Source organism: Leucoraja erinacea, chromosome 10, assembly GCF_028641065.1.
Source record: "Leucoraja erinacea ecotype New England chromosome 10, Leri_hhj_1, whole genome shotgun sequence".
NCBI lineage: Eukaryota > Metazoa > Chordata > Chondrichthyes > Rajiformes > Rajidae > Leucoraja > Leucoraja erinaceus.
This window is the reverse complement of record NC_073386.1, coordinates 58,922,250-58,938,318: the sequence shown is the minus strand read 5'-3', so window position 1 is coordinate 58,938,318 and position 16,069 is coordinate 58,922,250. Positions and strand designations below refer to the sequence as shown.

At 44.0% G+C, this 16,069-nt stretch overlaps 1 protein-coding gene across 2 annotated transcripts in view; it reads right to left on the bottom strand.

The window, feature by feature from the left end:
- Window positions 1-16,069, bottom strand: part of LOC129701275 (G-protein-signaling modulator 2-like) — a 50,802-nt gene that overhangs the window by 14,025 nt on the left and 20,708 nt on the right. For both annotated transcript variants that reach the window (XM_055642432.1, XM_055642431.1), the window contains exons 6-10: window positions 12,520-12,643; window positions 11,512-11,627; window positions 9,693-9,848; window positions 6,303-6,411; window positions 4,492-4,621 (exon numbers count right to left, since the gene is read on the bottom strand). In XM_055642432.1, coding sequence (XP_055498407.1) covers window positions 4,492-4,621; window positions 6,303-6,411; window positions 9,693-9,848; window positions 11,512-11,627; window positions 12,520-12,643 — 635 coding nt within the window. The remainder of the gene's footprint in view (window positions 1-4,491; window positions 4,622-6,302; window positions 6,412-9,692; window positions 9,849-11,511; window positions 11,628-12,519; window positions 12,644-16,069) is intronic.

Sequence of the window (16,069 nt, the reverse complement as noted above, 5' to 3'; positions counted from 1 at the left end):
ACATTGTCAGATTTTAATAAAGGCCATTTTTATAGATTTTGGTTACACCATGTAGAAATTACAGCAGTGTTTATACATAGTCCCTCCCATTTCAGGGCACCATAATGTTTGGGACACAGCAATGTCATTAAATGAAAATAGTCATGTTTAGTATTTTGTTGCATATCCTTTGTATGCAATGACTGCTTGAAGTCTGTGATTCATGGACATCACCAGTTGCTGGGTGTCTTCTCTGGTGATGCTCTGCCAGGCCTGGATTGCAGCCATCTTTAGCTTATGCTTGTTTTGGGGGCTAGTCCCCTTCAGTTTTCTCTTCAGCATATAAAAGGCATGCTCAATTGGGTTCAGATCGGGTGATTGACTTGGCCACTCACGAATTGACCACTTTTTAGCTTTGAAAAACTCCTTTGTTGCTTTAGCAGTATGTTTGGGATCATTGGCTTGCTGTAGAATGAACCACTGGCCAAAGAGTTTTGAGGCATTTGTTTGAACTTGAGCAGATAGGATATGTCTATACATTTCATAATTCATTATGTTACTACCATCAACAGTTGTATCATCAATGAACATAAGTGAGCCAGTACCTTCAGCAGCCCAGGTCATAACACCCCCACCACTGTGTTTCACAGACGAAGTGGTATGCTTTGGATCTTGGGCAGTTCCTTCTCTCCTCCATACTTTGCTTTTGCTATCACTTTGATATTGTTAATCTTCATCTCATCTGTCTACAAGACCTTTTTCCAGAACTGTGGAAAATCCACACCCGACTGCTGAAGAGTGTTTCTGATCTGTCGGACAGGCGCTTGGGTTTTTTTCTTTATTATAGAAAGAATTCTTCTGTCATCAGATGTGGAGGTCTTCCTTGGCCTGTCAGTCCCTTTGCAATTAGTAAGTTCACCAATGCTCCCTTTCTTCTTGATGATGTTCCAAACAGTTGATTTTGGTAAGCCTAAAGTTTGGCTGATGTCTCTAACAGTGGTATTCTTGTTTCTCAGTCTCATAATGGATTATTTGACTTTCATTGGCACAACTTTGGTCCTCATGTTGATAAATAGCAATAAACTTTTCCAAAGTTGATGGAAAGACTGGAGGAAAGACTATGTGCTGAGAGCTCTCTTATAATTGCATTAAGGGGGCAATTAAACACACCTGAGCAATTACAAACACCTGCGAAGCCATGTGTCCCAAACATTATGGTGCCCTGAAATGGGGGGACGAGATATAGATGTATATATAAATATAAACACAGCTGTAATTTCTATATGGTGAAACCAAAATGTGTAAAAATGGCCTTTATTAAAATCTGACAATGTGCACTTTAACCACTTGTGATTTTTTTAAAATTACAAATCTCAAATTGTGGAGTACAGAGGCAAATAAATGAATGATGGGTCTTTGTCCCAAACATTATGGAGGGCACTGTATGTAACGTGACCAAGCAGAACAGCTGACTGGACAGGAAGTTAGAGGCACATGTAACAATAATAATGGAATATTTTAATTTACACACGTACTAAGCACAGAAAATCAGCAATGAACTTGGGGGAAAAAATTCCAAGGACTACAAAATAGTTGAGAATCTAACAAGGGAACACGCTATTTTAGATCTAGTATTTTAATTCAATTCAGACTAGTGTGAGGTGCTGCTTTTTGGGAAGTCAAACCAGAGCAGGACCTTCACAGTGGGACCCTGCAGAGTGTTGTAGAGCAGAGGGATTTAGGAGTACAGCTGCTCCTCGACCTACGATGGGGTTATGTTCCAATAAACCCATCGTAAATCGAAAATATTGCAAGTTGAAAACGCATTTAATACAATTTGATCACATGACCAGAAGTGAGCTGTGGCTCGCTGCCATTGCCCAGTGTCTGCACCATTGTAAAGTCGAGATATTGCAAGTCGAAGCATCGTAAATCAGGGAGCATCTGTACCAGTACATGGTTGCCAAAAAGTGACGTCACAAGGAGATAGCGTTCTGAAGAAGGCTGGTCTTCATCTGTAAGGAAAGTGAGTATGGAAGTTGGGACATTATGTCACAGATGTACTGCATGTTGATGAGAGCACATGTGGAGTGTTGTGTTCATTTGAGGTCAACCTGCTATAGGAAACATGCCATTAAGCTGGAATGAGTATAGAGAAGCTTTACAATTATGCCAGCACTCAATTAATTAAGATATAATTGAGGTTGGGCAAGCAAGGCATTTATTGCTTGGAGCACAGGAGACAGGAGTTGTAAAAGTTTGTGATCGTATAAACGCGTATAAAATCATGGGGAATAGATAAAGTGAACAGTCTCATTCCCAGTATTAGGGAATCAAAAACTAGAAGGCATAGTTTGAGTTGAGAGGGGAAAGATAGAATATGGACCCAAGGGGCAGCGTTTCCCACAAAGAGGATGAGGGTATATGGAACGAGCTCCCAGAAGTAGTAGTTGAGAAGTACAATATCAACATTTGAACGGCATTTGGACAGGTACATGGATGGGAAAGGTTTAAAGGGATATGAGATAGTGCAGGCAAATCGCACTCGTTTAGTCGAGACATCTTGGTCAGCATGGATGCATTGGGCCGAAGCACCCGTTTCCATGCTTACGACTGTGACAAAAAGGGTTAATTAATAATCCAAAATGAAGAAATATTTGATGAAGACCAATGATGATAATGCAAATTTTTTGTAGACTGCAAGTAAGTTAGTTCAATCTGAAACCTGGGTATTAAATCTAAAACAATGAAGAAGGTTTAAGCACAAATTAAACTCTGCTAGTTTGAAAAGACAACAATGGAAAAAGTGTAGAGAAAATAAGATGAGGGAAAGAATGTAAAAATGAATGAGACAAAAGAATAATAAATCTCCTGTACTTAATTTTCTGAATCTAGACTTGAAAGAGGTGGCTTTGGAGAAAGTGGAGGCGCTAGTGTCAACTTCAAAATGACAGATTCTAGATCGGATCCCACCAGAAAGAAGGCAATTACACTTCTGTGCATGAAGGAACTGCAGAATGCTGGTTATACACCGAAGATAGACTCAAAATGCCAAGATTGATCCTTCTTCAGAAGGACCGCAACACTAAAGATCACTCATTCCTTCTCTCCAGAGATGCTGCTTGTCCCGCTGAATTACACTTCTACCTTTCATTCATAAATATCGGGGACAGAAAATCGGAACCACAGACCAGTTAGCCTCAGACTATAAGTAGGGAAACTATTGAAGGCCAAATAAGTAGACGTAACAGCGGACTAGAAAAATACTGCCGTCAGGCTGGAAGGAAAGTCACATTTGGCAAGTCTTTTGCAGGGAGCAACAATCAAAATAAATGGTAATAATGTCATAAGGAATAGGAGTACAATTAGGCCTTTCGGCCTTCAAATCTCCTCCGCCATTCAATCATGGCTGATCTATCTCTCCCTCCTGACCCCATTCTCCTGCCTTCTACTCATAATCTCTGACACCCGTACTAATCAAGAATCTATCTATCTATCTCCGCCTTAAAAATATCCATTGAGCTTTCTGTGGTAAAGAATTCCAGATTCACCACCCTCTGACTAAAGAAATTTCTCATCCTTTTCCAAAAAAGAACATCCTTTAATTCTGAGGCTATGACTAGTCCTAGACTCTCCCAATAGTGGAAACATCCTCTCCATATCCACTCTATTCAAGCCTTTCACTATTCTGTATGTTTCAATCAGGTCCACCCTCATTCTTCTAAACCCAAGCGAGTACAGGCCCAATGCCGTCAAACGCTCATCATGGGTTAACCCACTTATTCCTGGGATCATTCTTATAAACCTCCTCTAGAACCTCTCCAGAACCAGCACATTTCACTGCACTTTATTGTGTATGTGACGAATAAATCTGACTATTGACTATTGACATCCTTCCTCAGATATGGTGCCCAAAATTGCTCACAATACGAGAAGTTGAAAGGTGAAAGTTCAGGAACTACCTGGGTGTCCAGTCACATAGAAACATAGAAAGTAGGTGCGAGAGTAGACCACCAGGTCCGTCGAGCCCGCACCGCCATTCGCTCATGGCTGAACACTAAACAGACACACTTACACACAAACAGTAGACACAAGACACAGAACACAAGACACTACCCTCCCCCTTATACCGCTTTCACCCCTCTCCACCCCAAGAACCTCGTGACCTTCGTCACAGAAGTCATTGGAAATTGCCATGAAGGTAATGTGGGCAATTAGGAAGGCAAAAGGTTTTTCAGTCTTTGTCACTAAATATTATGGCAAACAAGCCTGTTGAGTTTCTAGATGTGTTCCGTAACACTACATAATTCACCTACACAAACAGCTTTGTATTAAATCATGGAAAATGTATCTGCTGACTGGCAGGAAATTGTCAATACTGGGCATAATGCGTGTTATCAGATTTGCCTCGGGCAACTCAAAAGATTGTCCTGAATGCTGCTCCCCACTTCATCACAGAGTTAATAGTGGGATCCCAAGGGATTCTTTGATGATTTCTCTTTGAGTACCCACCTTGAGAGTTATAATCCAGTTCATGAATTGTGGATAACATAGAGTTGTTTGTGCTGTAACTGACACCCAACACCAACTGAAGATCTGAAAGATTCATTCGGGCGGTCAGTTCACCACTTTTATCTCCTACCTGCAAGAAAAATGATTTTTCTCATAAAACACATTGTATTCAATCTTTTGAACAATGGCCCTATTTTGTTTACCCGACAAGGTATATAATAAGTGGAAAATGGAATTTGACGCCTCGATAGGAACACAAGTAGCAACACGCATTTAAAGATATTACTTCAGTGTGCAGGAAGGAACTGCAGATGCTGGTTTAAACCAAAGATAGACACAAAATGCTGGTGTAACTCAGCGAGTCAGACAGCATCTCTGGGGAAAAGGAATATGTGTCGTTTCGGGTCCAGATCTTTCTTCAGACTGAGAGTCAGGGGAAAGGAAAATGAGAGATATAGATGGTGATGTAGAGAGGTATAGAACAAATGAATGAAAGATATGCAAAAAAGTGACAATGATAAAGGCAACAGCCCATTGTTAGCTGTTTGGTAGGTGAGAATGAGTAGACTCAATGAGACTCTGGTCTTGGACAAACAAGACGACTTTGAAGCTGGTGCGACGAGTAGGGGAGAGATGGAAAGAGAGGGGATGCAGGGGTTACTTCCGTGATCTATTCAGCTTTTCCTTTCTATGTATTCGACCTGATCTGAGGCATATTTCCATGTTCCATTTTGATCATGGAAAGTTAGTTTGCAATTAGTGAGCACCTCAAAAAGGGGCAGCACAGGAGCACTGCTTCCCAGCACCAGCAAGCAGAATGCATCCTAGCCTCTGGTCATGTCTGCCATAGAGGGAGTGCAGAGAAGGTTCACCAGACTGATTCCTGGGATGTCAGGACTGTCTTATGAAGAAAGACTGGATAGACTTGGTTTATACTCTCTAGAATTTAGGAGATTGAGAGGGGATCTTATAGAAACTTACAAAATTCTTAAGGGGTTGGACAGGTTAGATGCAGGAAGATTGTTCCCGATGTTGGGGAAGTCCAGGACAAGGGGTCACAGCTTAAGGATAAGGGGGAAATCCTTTAAACCCGAGATGAGAAAAACTTTTTTCACACAGGGAGTGGTGAATCTCTGGAACTCTGCCACAGAGGGTAGTTGAGGCCAGTTCATTGGCTATATTTAAGTGGGAGTTAGATGTGGCCCTTGTGGCTAAGGGGATCAGGGGGTATGGAGAGAAGGCAGGTATGGGATACTGAGTTGGATGATCAGCCATGATCATATTGAATGGCGGTGCAGGCTCGAAGGGCCAAATGGCCTATTCCTGCACCTAATTTCTATGTTTCTATGTCTGTGAAGAACCTGCACATCTTGCACTCCATATCGAAGCAAGCACAACCATAGTTTAAAAATAGTAGCTACTCTTCAGCATTTGACGCAAGACATAGAATATTAAATAAACACATCAAGTATAGTTTGGCAATATCCCCCAAAAAAATCATTGATCTGAGATATTATTGTGTAGGAAGAAACTGCAGTTGCTGGTTTAAACCAAAAATAGACACAAAAAGCAGGAGTAACTCAGCGGGTCAGACAGCATCTCTGGAGAAAAATAGGTGACATTTCGGGTCGAGACCCTTCTTCAATCTGAAACGTCACCTATTCTTTTTTCTCCAGAGATGCTGTCTGACCCTCTGAGTTAGTCCAGCCTTTTGTGTCTATCTATCTGAGATTTCAGTATAGATCTCCGGGTGACAAATATATGAGCCACACTCATGGATGCTAATAACTATTTGGTAAAAAGAATTGTACCTCTCTTGAAATGTCAAAGTGTTTCTCTGCAAAATGCACAGCTTGTTCATGGTTTCCAACTGCAGTGTAGGCATTTCCTAAACTCCAACAAGCTCTCCCTTCTCCAATCCTAAAATTCAAAAAAGATGGATTTAACAATCTATGCCATTTAATTTTACTCTCCCCTTTTCTTTTAACCCGTTTTATCTCCAACCATCCACATTTACTTGCAAAAAGTCTAGTTACACCTCGTTCACACTAGAAAGAAAAATGATGCAAGTCAGTTAATTATTTTAAGTTGTAAGATCAAAGGGTCGTTTGCCAAGCTTGACATCGCTGAGGTACGCATCATAGATACTTGTCTACAGTTCACAAAATACAGTCACAGAGATGGGAACAAGCTCTTCAGCCCAATTATGTCAACCAAGAAACTAGTCTTATCTGCATTCACCTGCCCCATATCCCTCTTATCCTTTCCTATGTCTTTTAAATGATGGTATTGTACGTCCCTCAGCCACTTCCTCCGACAGCTTGTTCCATTCACCCTAATTCTTCCACTCATGATTTTAAACTCTTCGACAATATAATCTCTCAGTTTTCTGTACTCCTAGAAATATCCTAGACAGCCCAACTATATAGCTAGAATCCTGGAGATAGTCTCGTAAGAGCAGCACAGTGGCGCAGCAGTTTTTCTTCAGGTGATCTGGTTTCCTCGCACATTCAAAAGATGTGCAGGTTTGTGGGTGTACATTGTCCCCAGTATATACTAGTGACCGTCAGTCAGTGTGGATTCAGTGGGCCAAAGGGCCTGCTTCCACACTGCGTATCTAAACAAAACTGAATCTTATTTATAATATTTTCAGTTTAATGGCATCCTTCCTGCAGCAGGGTGACCAAAACGGAACACAATACTCCCAGCGCTGCACTGATTAGTACAGGTGTCAGAAGTTATGGGGAGAAGGCAAGTCAATGGGGTTAGGAGAGAGATATAGATCAGTCATGAATGAATGGCGGATTAATTCTACTCCTAACGGTCTTATGACCAATGTCTTGAACAACTGCAACCTAACATTCTGACTTCTATACTTAATTTCCTCTCAGAAGCCCAGCCTTCTTTTCCACCTATAATGCTGCTTTTGGGGAATAATGTACTTGTACACCTAGATCCTTCTGCTCTACAACACTTCTCTGGGCCCTACCGTTCACTATGTAGGCCAGGCCTTCATTCAACTTTCAAAATTGCAGCTCCTCACACTTATCCAAATTAAATTCCGTTTGCCATTCACGGCTGATTAATATCCCACTGCAATTCTTGATAAGCATTTCCACTCACTATGATACCAGAAGACAGAGCTTCTCAGAGGACTGGTAGTTTAATGGTAGGGCATATCTCACTCAGCACCGAGTAGAAAAGCCGAGCATGCTGTGAAGGTGACCTAAGAATCACGGAAAAAGGCCAAATAATGATACCAGTGACACACCCCCTCCCTCAGAGGGAGGGAGAGAAGCAGAAAGAGAGGGAGAAAAAGGGAAGGGAGGGAGAGGGGGTTGGAGGGGGGGGGAGGGGGTTGGAGGTTGGAGGAGGTGAGGGGGTTGGAGGTTGGAGGGGGGGGGGTGAGGGGGTTGGAGGTTGGAGGGGGGGGGTGAGGGGGTTGGAGGTTGGTTGGAGGGGGGGGGGGTTGGAGGGGTGGGAGGGGGGAGGGGGGTGGGAGGGGGGGAGGGGGGGAGGGGGAGGGGGGGGAGGGGGGTTGGGGGGGAGGAGTTGGAGGGGGGGGGGGGGGGGGGGAGTTGGAGGGGGGAGGAGTTGGAGGGGGGAGGAGTTGGCGGGGGGGAGGAGTTGGCGGGGGGAGGAGTTGGCGGGGGGGAGGAGTTGGAGGGGGGGGGGGGAGGAGTTGGGAAGGGGGGGAGGAGTTGGCGGGGGGAGGAGTTGGCGGGGGGGGGGGGAGGAGTTGGGGGGGGGAGGAGTTGGGGGGGGGGAGGAGTTGGCGGGGGAGGAGTTGGGCGGGGGGAGGGAGTTGGCGGGGGGGAGGAGTTGGCGGGGGGGGGGAGTTGGGGGGGGGGGCGGGGGAGGGGGGGAGGAGTTAGCGGGGGGGAGGAGTTGGGGGGGGGGGGGGGGGGAGAGGATGGGGAAGGAGGGGGGTGGTGGATGGAGGGAGGGTGGAGGGAGGAGGAGGGACGTCTCCCTGCTTGCTGTACTCCTGTCGCAGGTTTAGCAGACAACTGAGCCACTGAGACAAAATCAGAGCCAACCAGCGACACACGCACAAAGACTCAACTGCCAGTTTAATACAAGACATCACAGGAAATGGGAGTGGTGGGTACAATTAGGACATTTTAAATGGCATGGACATACAGAGGAAATGGGCCAGATGCAGGAAGTGGAAAAACGCATGGACCGTTTAACTTTATTTATTAATTTGTTAAGAGGGTGTGATATAAACATGTATGGTTTACACACAAAATGGTCATCCCCTGCCAACAGTATACAAAAGGGTATACTTGTTTGAGAGGGGAAAGACCACAGATTCCAGCACTCTCTGCCTACTCCTTTTCCTGGTGGTCACCCATCTACTTTCGGCTTGGACCTTGGATGTAAACCGCCTTGCATCCCCGGAAGCTCAGTCTCCCGGGCAATCCTGAGGCCGGCCAGCTCCAGTTCCCTCAGACGATCAGTCGGGAGCTGCAGCTGGACACCTTGCCCACAGACGTCATCTCCAGGGACTCTGGAACATTTCCTGATCTCCCATAACTGGCACGAGTTGGAATCACAAACCTGTCTAGAATCACAAATAAACCAGGATTGCCAGGGCTGCACATTTCACGGCTCAGTTGTGGAGGGTGTTTCCCTGCTTACTACAACTGGTGCTAGCTTTATACTACAGGTTTAGTTTAGTTTAGAGATACAGCGTGGAAACAGGCCCTTCAGCCCACCACGTCCGCACCGACCAGCAATCCCCGTACATTACCACTATCCCACACACACACACACACACACACACAAGGGACAATTTACATTGATATCAAGCCAACTATCCTACAAACCTGTAGAGTGTGGGAGGAAACCAAAGATCTGAGAAAACCCACGTGGTCACAGGGAGAACGTACAAACTCCATACAGACAGCACCTGTAGTCTGGATCGAACCCAGGTCTCTGGCGCTGTAATTTATACCAAACCAATTTATTTACCTACAAAACCCACGGGGAGAATGTACAAACTCCGTGTCGATATAGTCGGGATCTCCGTACCACCGTAGTCGGGATGCCACACTGCTTTAGCTGATTACTATATTTTAAATTCTACACCATCAGGTTTTGAATGAATTAATTTAGGTATTTGAATTACAGTTGATCATGACCAATGATAACAATATACTCAACACTAAACAAATATTTACACATTTAAACATTACCTATCGCAAAGCTCTTGTGCTATCATAAGATGTTTCAAATGATATTCAATGGCCTTCTCATAGTCTTGAAGGAGAGTGTAAGTGTTTCCAAGACTGTAGCAGGCTTGTGCTTCGACAGCCCTGTCCTTTAGCTGTCGAGCAAGATACAACGTTCTCCTGAATAAACAGTAAAGAAGTTGGGTGAAGATATTTTATCCAACATTCAAACATTTCAATATTTTGTAAAAGAGATTGAAATGGATCTGCAACTCCCATCTCCCATCCCCTCTCCCACCAAAACACCTCACGCAGAAGAGTAAATACCATTGGCCTGAATTTACATTCAATGTGGAGCTACCTAAATCATTCCAGAGATCCTGCCTGTCAGTTACTCCTGCAGTTTGTGTCCATCTTTGGTGTAAACCAGCACCTGCAGTTCCTTCCTACCTAATCATACCACTGACCTAAAAGTGCTCGCACAAATCTTGCATAATCTTACCAGTGCAAGGTGCCATCCAAATCCTCAGCGGCCCGCCCAGGAAGATAAAAACAAATCAGGACAAATAAATCCCACCCAGAAGACTTGCTGAGCAACTGAAAACTGATAGCTGGCTAATCCTCTGGGTTATAAAGTGAAATAATTTGAGACAGGAAATAGTTTTAAGATTTAATTATAGAGATAGAGTGGAAACAGACCCTTTGGCTCACCGTGTCCGCGCCGACCAGCGATCTCCGCACGTTAACGCCACCCTACACAAACTAGGAACAATTTACCAAGCCAATTAACCTACAAACCTATACGCCTTTATAGTGTGGGGGGAAACCAGAGCACCCACAGAAAACCTACAGGGAGAACATACAAATCCCGTACAGACATCACCCGTGGTCAGGATCAAACCCAGGTCTCCGGCACTGTAAGTCAACAACTCTACCCCTGCACCACCCTGCATGGTTAATAGTTGAAAACTATTCCAACCTATATTTTAATCTAAAATACAAACACGGAAAAAGTAAATCCAAAATCGATAGTCCTCTGCAGCCAACATCCCAAACTAAGAAATCCCTGATGCAAATCCCTTCATGGTGGCACAGAGTTGCTGCCTTGCGACCTGGGTTCAATCCTGACTACGGGTGCCGTCTGCAAAGAGTTTGTACGTTCTCCCTGTGGGTTTTCTCCGGGTGCACTGGTTTCCTCCCACATTCATAAGACCTACAGGTTTGTAGGTTAGATGGCTGCAGTATTAATTATAAAATATATCCTAGTGTGTAGGATAGTGCTAGTGTGCAGGTAATTGCTGGTCAGCGTGGACTCGATGGGCCTGTTTCCATGCTGTATCTCTGAAGTCTAAATCTAATCATCCGAAGATCCAACCCGTGGATGTCCTACGACATGTAACAAAATTTCACGCACTCTGCTAACAAATGATGAACAGTCATTTTGTTACACTATGCTCACATGTCGAGATCCTGACACCTGCACAGTTAACATACAGCATTGTCAGTTCTTTTAAATCGGGGTATTTTATTAGACTCATGGCCACATGACTGAGTTTGTTCCATGGTGTAGTAGTTGGATATGTGAAGCACAGGTCTCGAGGTAATCAATCAAAATCCTTGTCATTGTGTGGGCTATTCAAATTGGCCAAAGTATCTCACTTTAGAAAACATCTTATAGGTTTCATATACATTATAATAGCATGGGTCCAAAGTTAATGATATTTCCAATCCTTAGCCACTGATTCGCCCATACCCCACACACAACAAAGGAAAAACTGGACAACAGCATTAACCTATAAGATTTATTAACACACTGAAGGCTTCTAATATAAAGAATGCTCACTTGTAATATTCAGCAGCCACTGCAAATTCACCAAGAAACACGTGGGCATTTCCCAGATTACTGCATGCTCGCCTTTCAGCTGACCGATCTCCAAATTCTTTTGCAATTTCTAAGCGCTGCAATCATGAAATAAATTAATCAATGACAAACAATTTGCAATTTACACATACTGTATTCAATGCAGGAGGATGCAGACCATTGTCTTTGATAACATTGGTTAGCTGTTTTTCCTCTGAACTGTTCAAGAAGGAACTGCAGATGCTGGAAAATCGAAGGTAGACAAAAATGCTGGAGAAACTCAGGGGGTGCGGCAGCATCTATGGAGCGAAGGAAATAGGCAACATTTCGGACCGAGGTTTCGGCCCAAAACGTTGCCTATTTCCTTCGCGCCATAGATGCTGCCTCACCCGCGGAGTGTCTCCAGCATTTTTGTCTTCCCTCTGAACTGTATGTGTTTAGAACAAGGAAGCTTCACACAACATTATTAAGTATAATGACTGCAGCATTTGTAAATAATTTAAGTTACTAGATATTGTGCAAATTCCATTTGTACACTCAAACGTACAGGTTTGTAGGTTAATTGGCTTGGTAAATGTAAAAAATGTCCCTAGTGAGTGTAGGATAGTGTTATGTGCAGGGATTGCTGGTCGGCGCGGACCCGGTGGGCAGAAGGGCCCGTTTCCAAGCTGTATCTCTAAACAGAACTAAACTAAATGGAAATCTCTTGAATTAATTAGAGTTTATACTGAGGATAAAATAAGGATAGTAGGAAAAGGGGAAAAGAATGAATCAACACAGTTGAGAGGCTTTATACCTTGAAGGTGTTCACTCCAAGGTCAGTGATCTACCGATCTACCACAGCAAATGGACAACAAAGATAGCCAAATTTCCAACAAGATGCAAGATATTCTACTCAAATCCATGGGAAAATACTTCAACAACAACCATCCATTGGAATCTCCATGATGGTACCTGGAAATAGGGTCAAACTGCTTTCAATATCCTTACCTGTTGATGAGATCGAACTGCTTTTCTGAAGTTCCCCAAAAGATAATGTGTATTTCCTAGATTCCCATAAGCCCGTCCCTGGGCTGCTCGATCTCCAAGCTCTTTAACTATTACCAAGTTTTCCCTGTGAACAAAGTGGTTACAGTTGTCATTTGAACTTTGTTTAAGACAGGAAAATTCAATATCCTTTAGGACCAGAAATTAATTTTTCCAGAAAAATATCAAATGACTTGGCCATTACGGCCTTCTTACAGTGGCCAGTTTCAGGTTCAACAACCTTAAAGAAATCCCTCATATTTAATATCCCCTGCCCTGTAACTGAATGAATAAGTTTATTGGCCAAGTATGTACACATACAAGGAATAAGCCTTGGTGCTCCACTCGCAAGTAACAACATGACATACAATTAAGAATGACACATAAAACATTAAACATTTATAATGAAACATTATAGTTGAAACATGTGAATGAAATGAGCAAAAGGAGGCTACAGATTTTTGGTTATTGAGTAGAACTACTACTCGTGGATAAAAACTGTTTTTATGTCTGGCTGTGGCTTTGACAGTCCGGAGTCGCCTTCCGGAGGGAAGTGCTTCAAAGAGTTAGTGGCCAGGGTGAGAGGGGTCAGAAATGATCTTACCCACTCGCTTCCTGGCCCTTGCAGTGTACAGTTTGCAAGCGGACGATTCGCTGCAGCCTCTGGATGTCGTGCTTGGTGGCTGAGCCAAACCAGACCATGATTGAGAAGGTGAGAACAGACTCTACGATGGCCGTATAGAATTGGACCATCATTGCCCGTGGCAGATTGTGTTTCCTCAGCTGCCGCAGGAAGTACATCCTCTGTTGGGCCTTTTTGACTGTGGAGTCGATGGTGGACCCCCATTTCAGTTGGCCTCCCAAGTGGAAACCATGACCCTTCTTTCTAGCCAACCTACGCTCCCACATTCAGTCTACCCAATCTCATCAGAAATGTGTAAGTGTCGGCACGGTGGCGCAGCGGTAGAGTTGCTGCCTTACAGCGCCAGAGACGTGGGTTCGATCCAAACCACGGGTGTTATCTGTATGGAGTTTGTTATTTCCCTCGTGAACTACCTGGGTTCTCTCCGGGTGCTCCAGTTTCCTCCCACATTCCAAAGACGTACAGGTTTGTAGGTCAATGTAGGTAGTGAAGATGGTTGTAAACGATTGCAGAAGGATCTGGATCGATTGGCCAGGTGGGCGGAGGAATGGTTGATGGAATTTATTACAGAAAAGTGTGAGGTGTTGCATTTTGGGATGTCGAACAAGTACAGAGCAGAGGGATCTACTGCAGGTGCATAGTTCCTTGAAGGTCAAGTCGCAAGGAGAAACAATGCCCTCCATAATATTAGGAAAAAGACCCATCATTTATTTATTTGCCTCTGTACTCCTCAATTTGAGATTCCCAATAGAAAAAAAAAATCACATGGTTAAAGTGCACATTGTCAGATTTTAATAAAGGCCATTTTTATACATTTTGGTATTACCATGTAGAAATTACAGCTTTTATACACAGTCCCCTCCCATTTCTATTACAAATTGTGGAGTACAGAGGCAAATAAATAAATGATGGGTCTTTGTCCTAAACATTATGGAGGGCACTGTAAGGTGGCCAAAAAGGCTTTTGGCACTTTGACCATCATAAGTCAGAGTACCTAGAAGTTGGGAGGCCATGTTGCAGTTGTATAAGACGTTGGTGAGACTGCATTTAGAATATTGTGTTGTTCTGGGCACCATGTCGTAGGAAAGATATTGTCAAGCTTGAAAGGGTACAGAAAAGGTTTACGAGGATGTTGCCAGGACTAGAGGGTGTGAGCTGTACTGCCCTAATTTGACAAAAGGAAGCAACTGACAATTTTGTCAAAATTGAGTTATTGCTTGTTTTAGGGTATTTGAGATACTCTACACAATGGTGAACAAAATAAGTCTTCTCCGAGTACAATTTGAAAATATTTATACCAGTTATAGAAATTATCACAGAGAGCTGAAAGAAAAATACGTTTTTCTCATTTACAAGAAAACGCCTTTGTCAGTTGCTTCCTTTTGTCAAAGTAGGGCAGTATAGGGAGAGGTTGAGTCGGCTGGATCTCTACTCCATGGAGTGTAGGAGGATGAGGGGAGATCTTATGGAGATATACAAAATCATGAGAGGAAGAGATCAGGTAGATGCACAGAGTCTCTTGCCCAGAGAACAATAGGTTCAATGTGAAGGGGAAAAGATTTAATAGGAATCCAAAGGGTAACTTTTTCACATAAAGGGTGGTGGATGTGTGGAACAAGCTGCCAGAGGAGGCTGTTGAGGCTGGGACTATCCAATCGTTCAAGAAACAATACGACAGGGACATGGATAGGACAGGTTTGACGGGATATGGACCAAGCGCAGGCAAGTGGGACTAGTGTAGCTGGGACAATGTTGGCCGGCGTGGGCTAGTTGGGCCAAAGGGCACGTTTCCACACTGTACCACTTTGATAGTAGTGTAGAGCGAATAGTGCTGTTGAGGTTTTTGTGCATAATCTCTTGATTATTGTTTGGTTCGTTAAAGTTTCGACCCGAAACTTCACCCATTCCTTCTCTCCAGAGATGCTGCCTGTCCCGCTGAGTTACTCCAGCATTTTGTGCCTATCTTTGACCAGACTTTACTAACTTCATCTTGCACCAAACTTTATTCACGTTATTCCCTTATCATCTATCTATACACTGTGGATGGCTCCATTGGAATCATGTATGATCTTTTCCGGAATCTTGTGCAGAACTCATTGCTGGAGAACTTAGGTCAGGCAGCACCTCTGGACAATCTGAGTCAGGGGGGCGGAAATCACGGGGGGGGTTGGGGGCACGCGTCCCTCCTCTCTGACTTTCTGACAGAGAGACCGCAGTCAGTCCGTGTTGGCAAGAACAGCTCGGGCTCGATCACGTTGAGGTTGTGTGCTCAGCCCGCTGTTGTTCACATATGACTGTGCTGCCAGATTCAGGGACAATAAGATCATAAAATTCGCAGATGACACAACAGTGGTAGGACTCATCAGCAGAGATGATGAATCAATGTACAGGGAGGAAGAGAAACAACTAGTGGACTTGTGCGGCAACACCAATTTAGCATTAAACGTCGACAGAACAAAGGAGATGATTGTCGACCAGGAAGTCGCAGCCAAAACACACACCCCTCAACATCAGTGGCACCACGGTGGAGAGAATGGAGAGCATAAAGTTCCTCAGAGTGCAAATTACAGACAGCCTCACCTGGTCCAGGAACAACACTGGGATTGCCAAATCATTAATCAGCGACTGCACTTCCTGAGGAAACTCAAACAGGCCTCACTCCCCACCAACAACCTCAGGACATTTTACAGGGGCACGGTGGAGTCTGTACACACGTGGTACTCCAACTGCAACTGCTCAGACAGGAAGGCTCTGCATAGGGTAATGAGGGGAGCAGAGAGGATCATTGGCGTCTCCCTACCCTCGGTACAAAAACTGTTCCAGAGCCGCTTCCTTAAAAAAAGCTCTGAGAATAGTGAAGGACAAACTGCA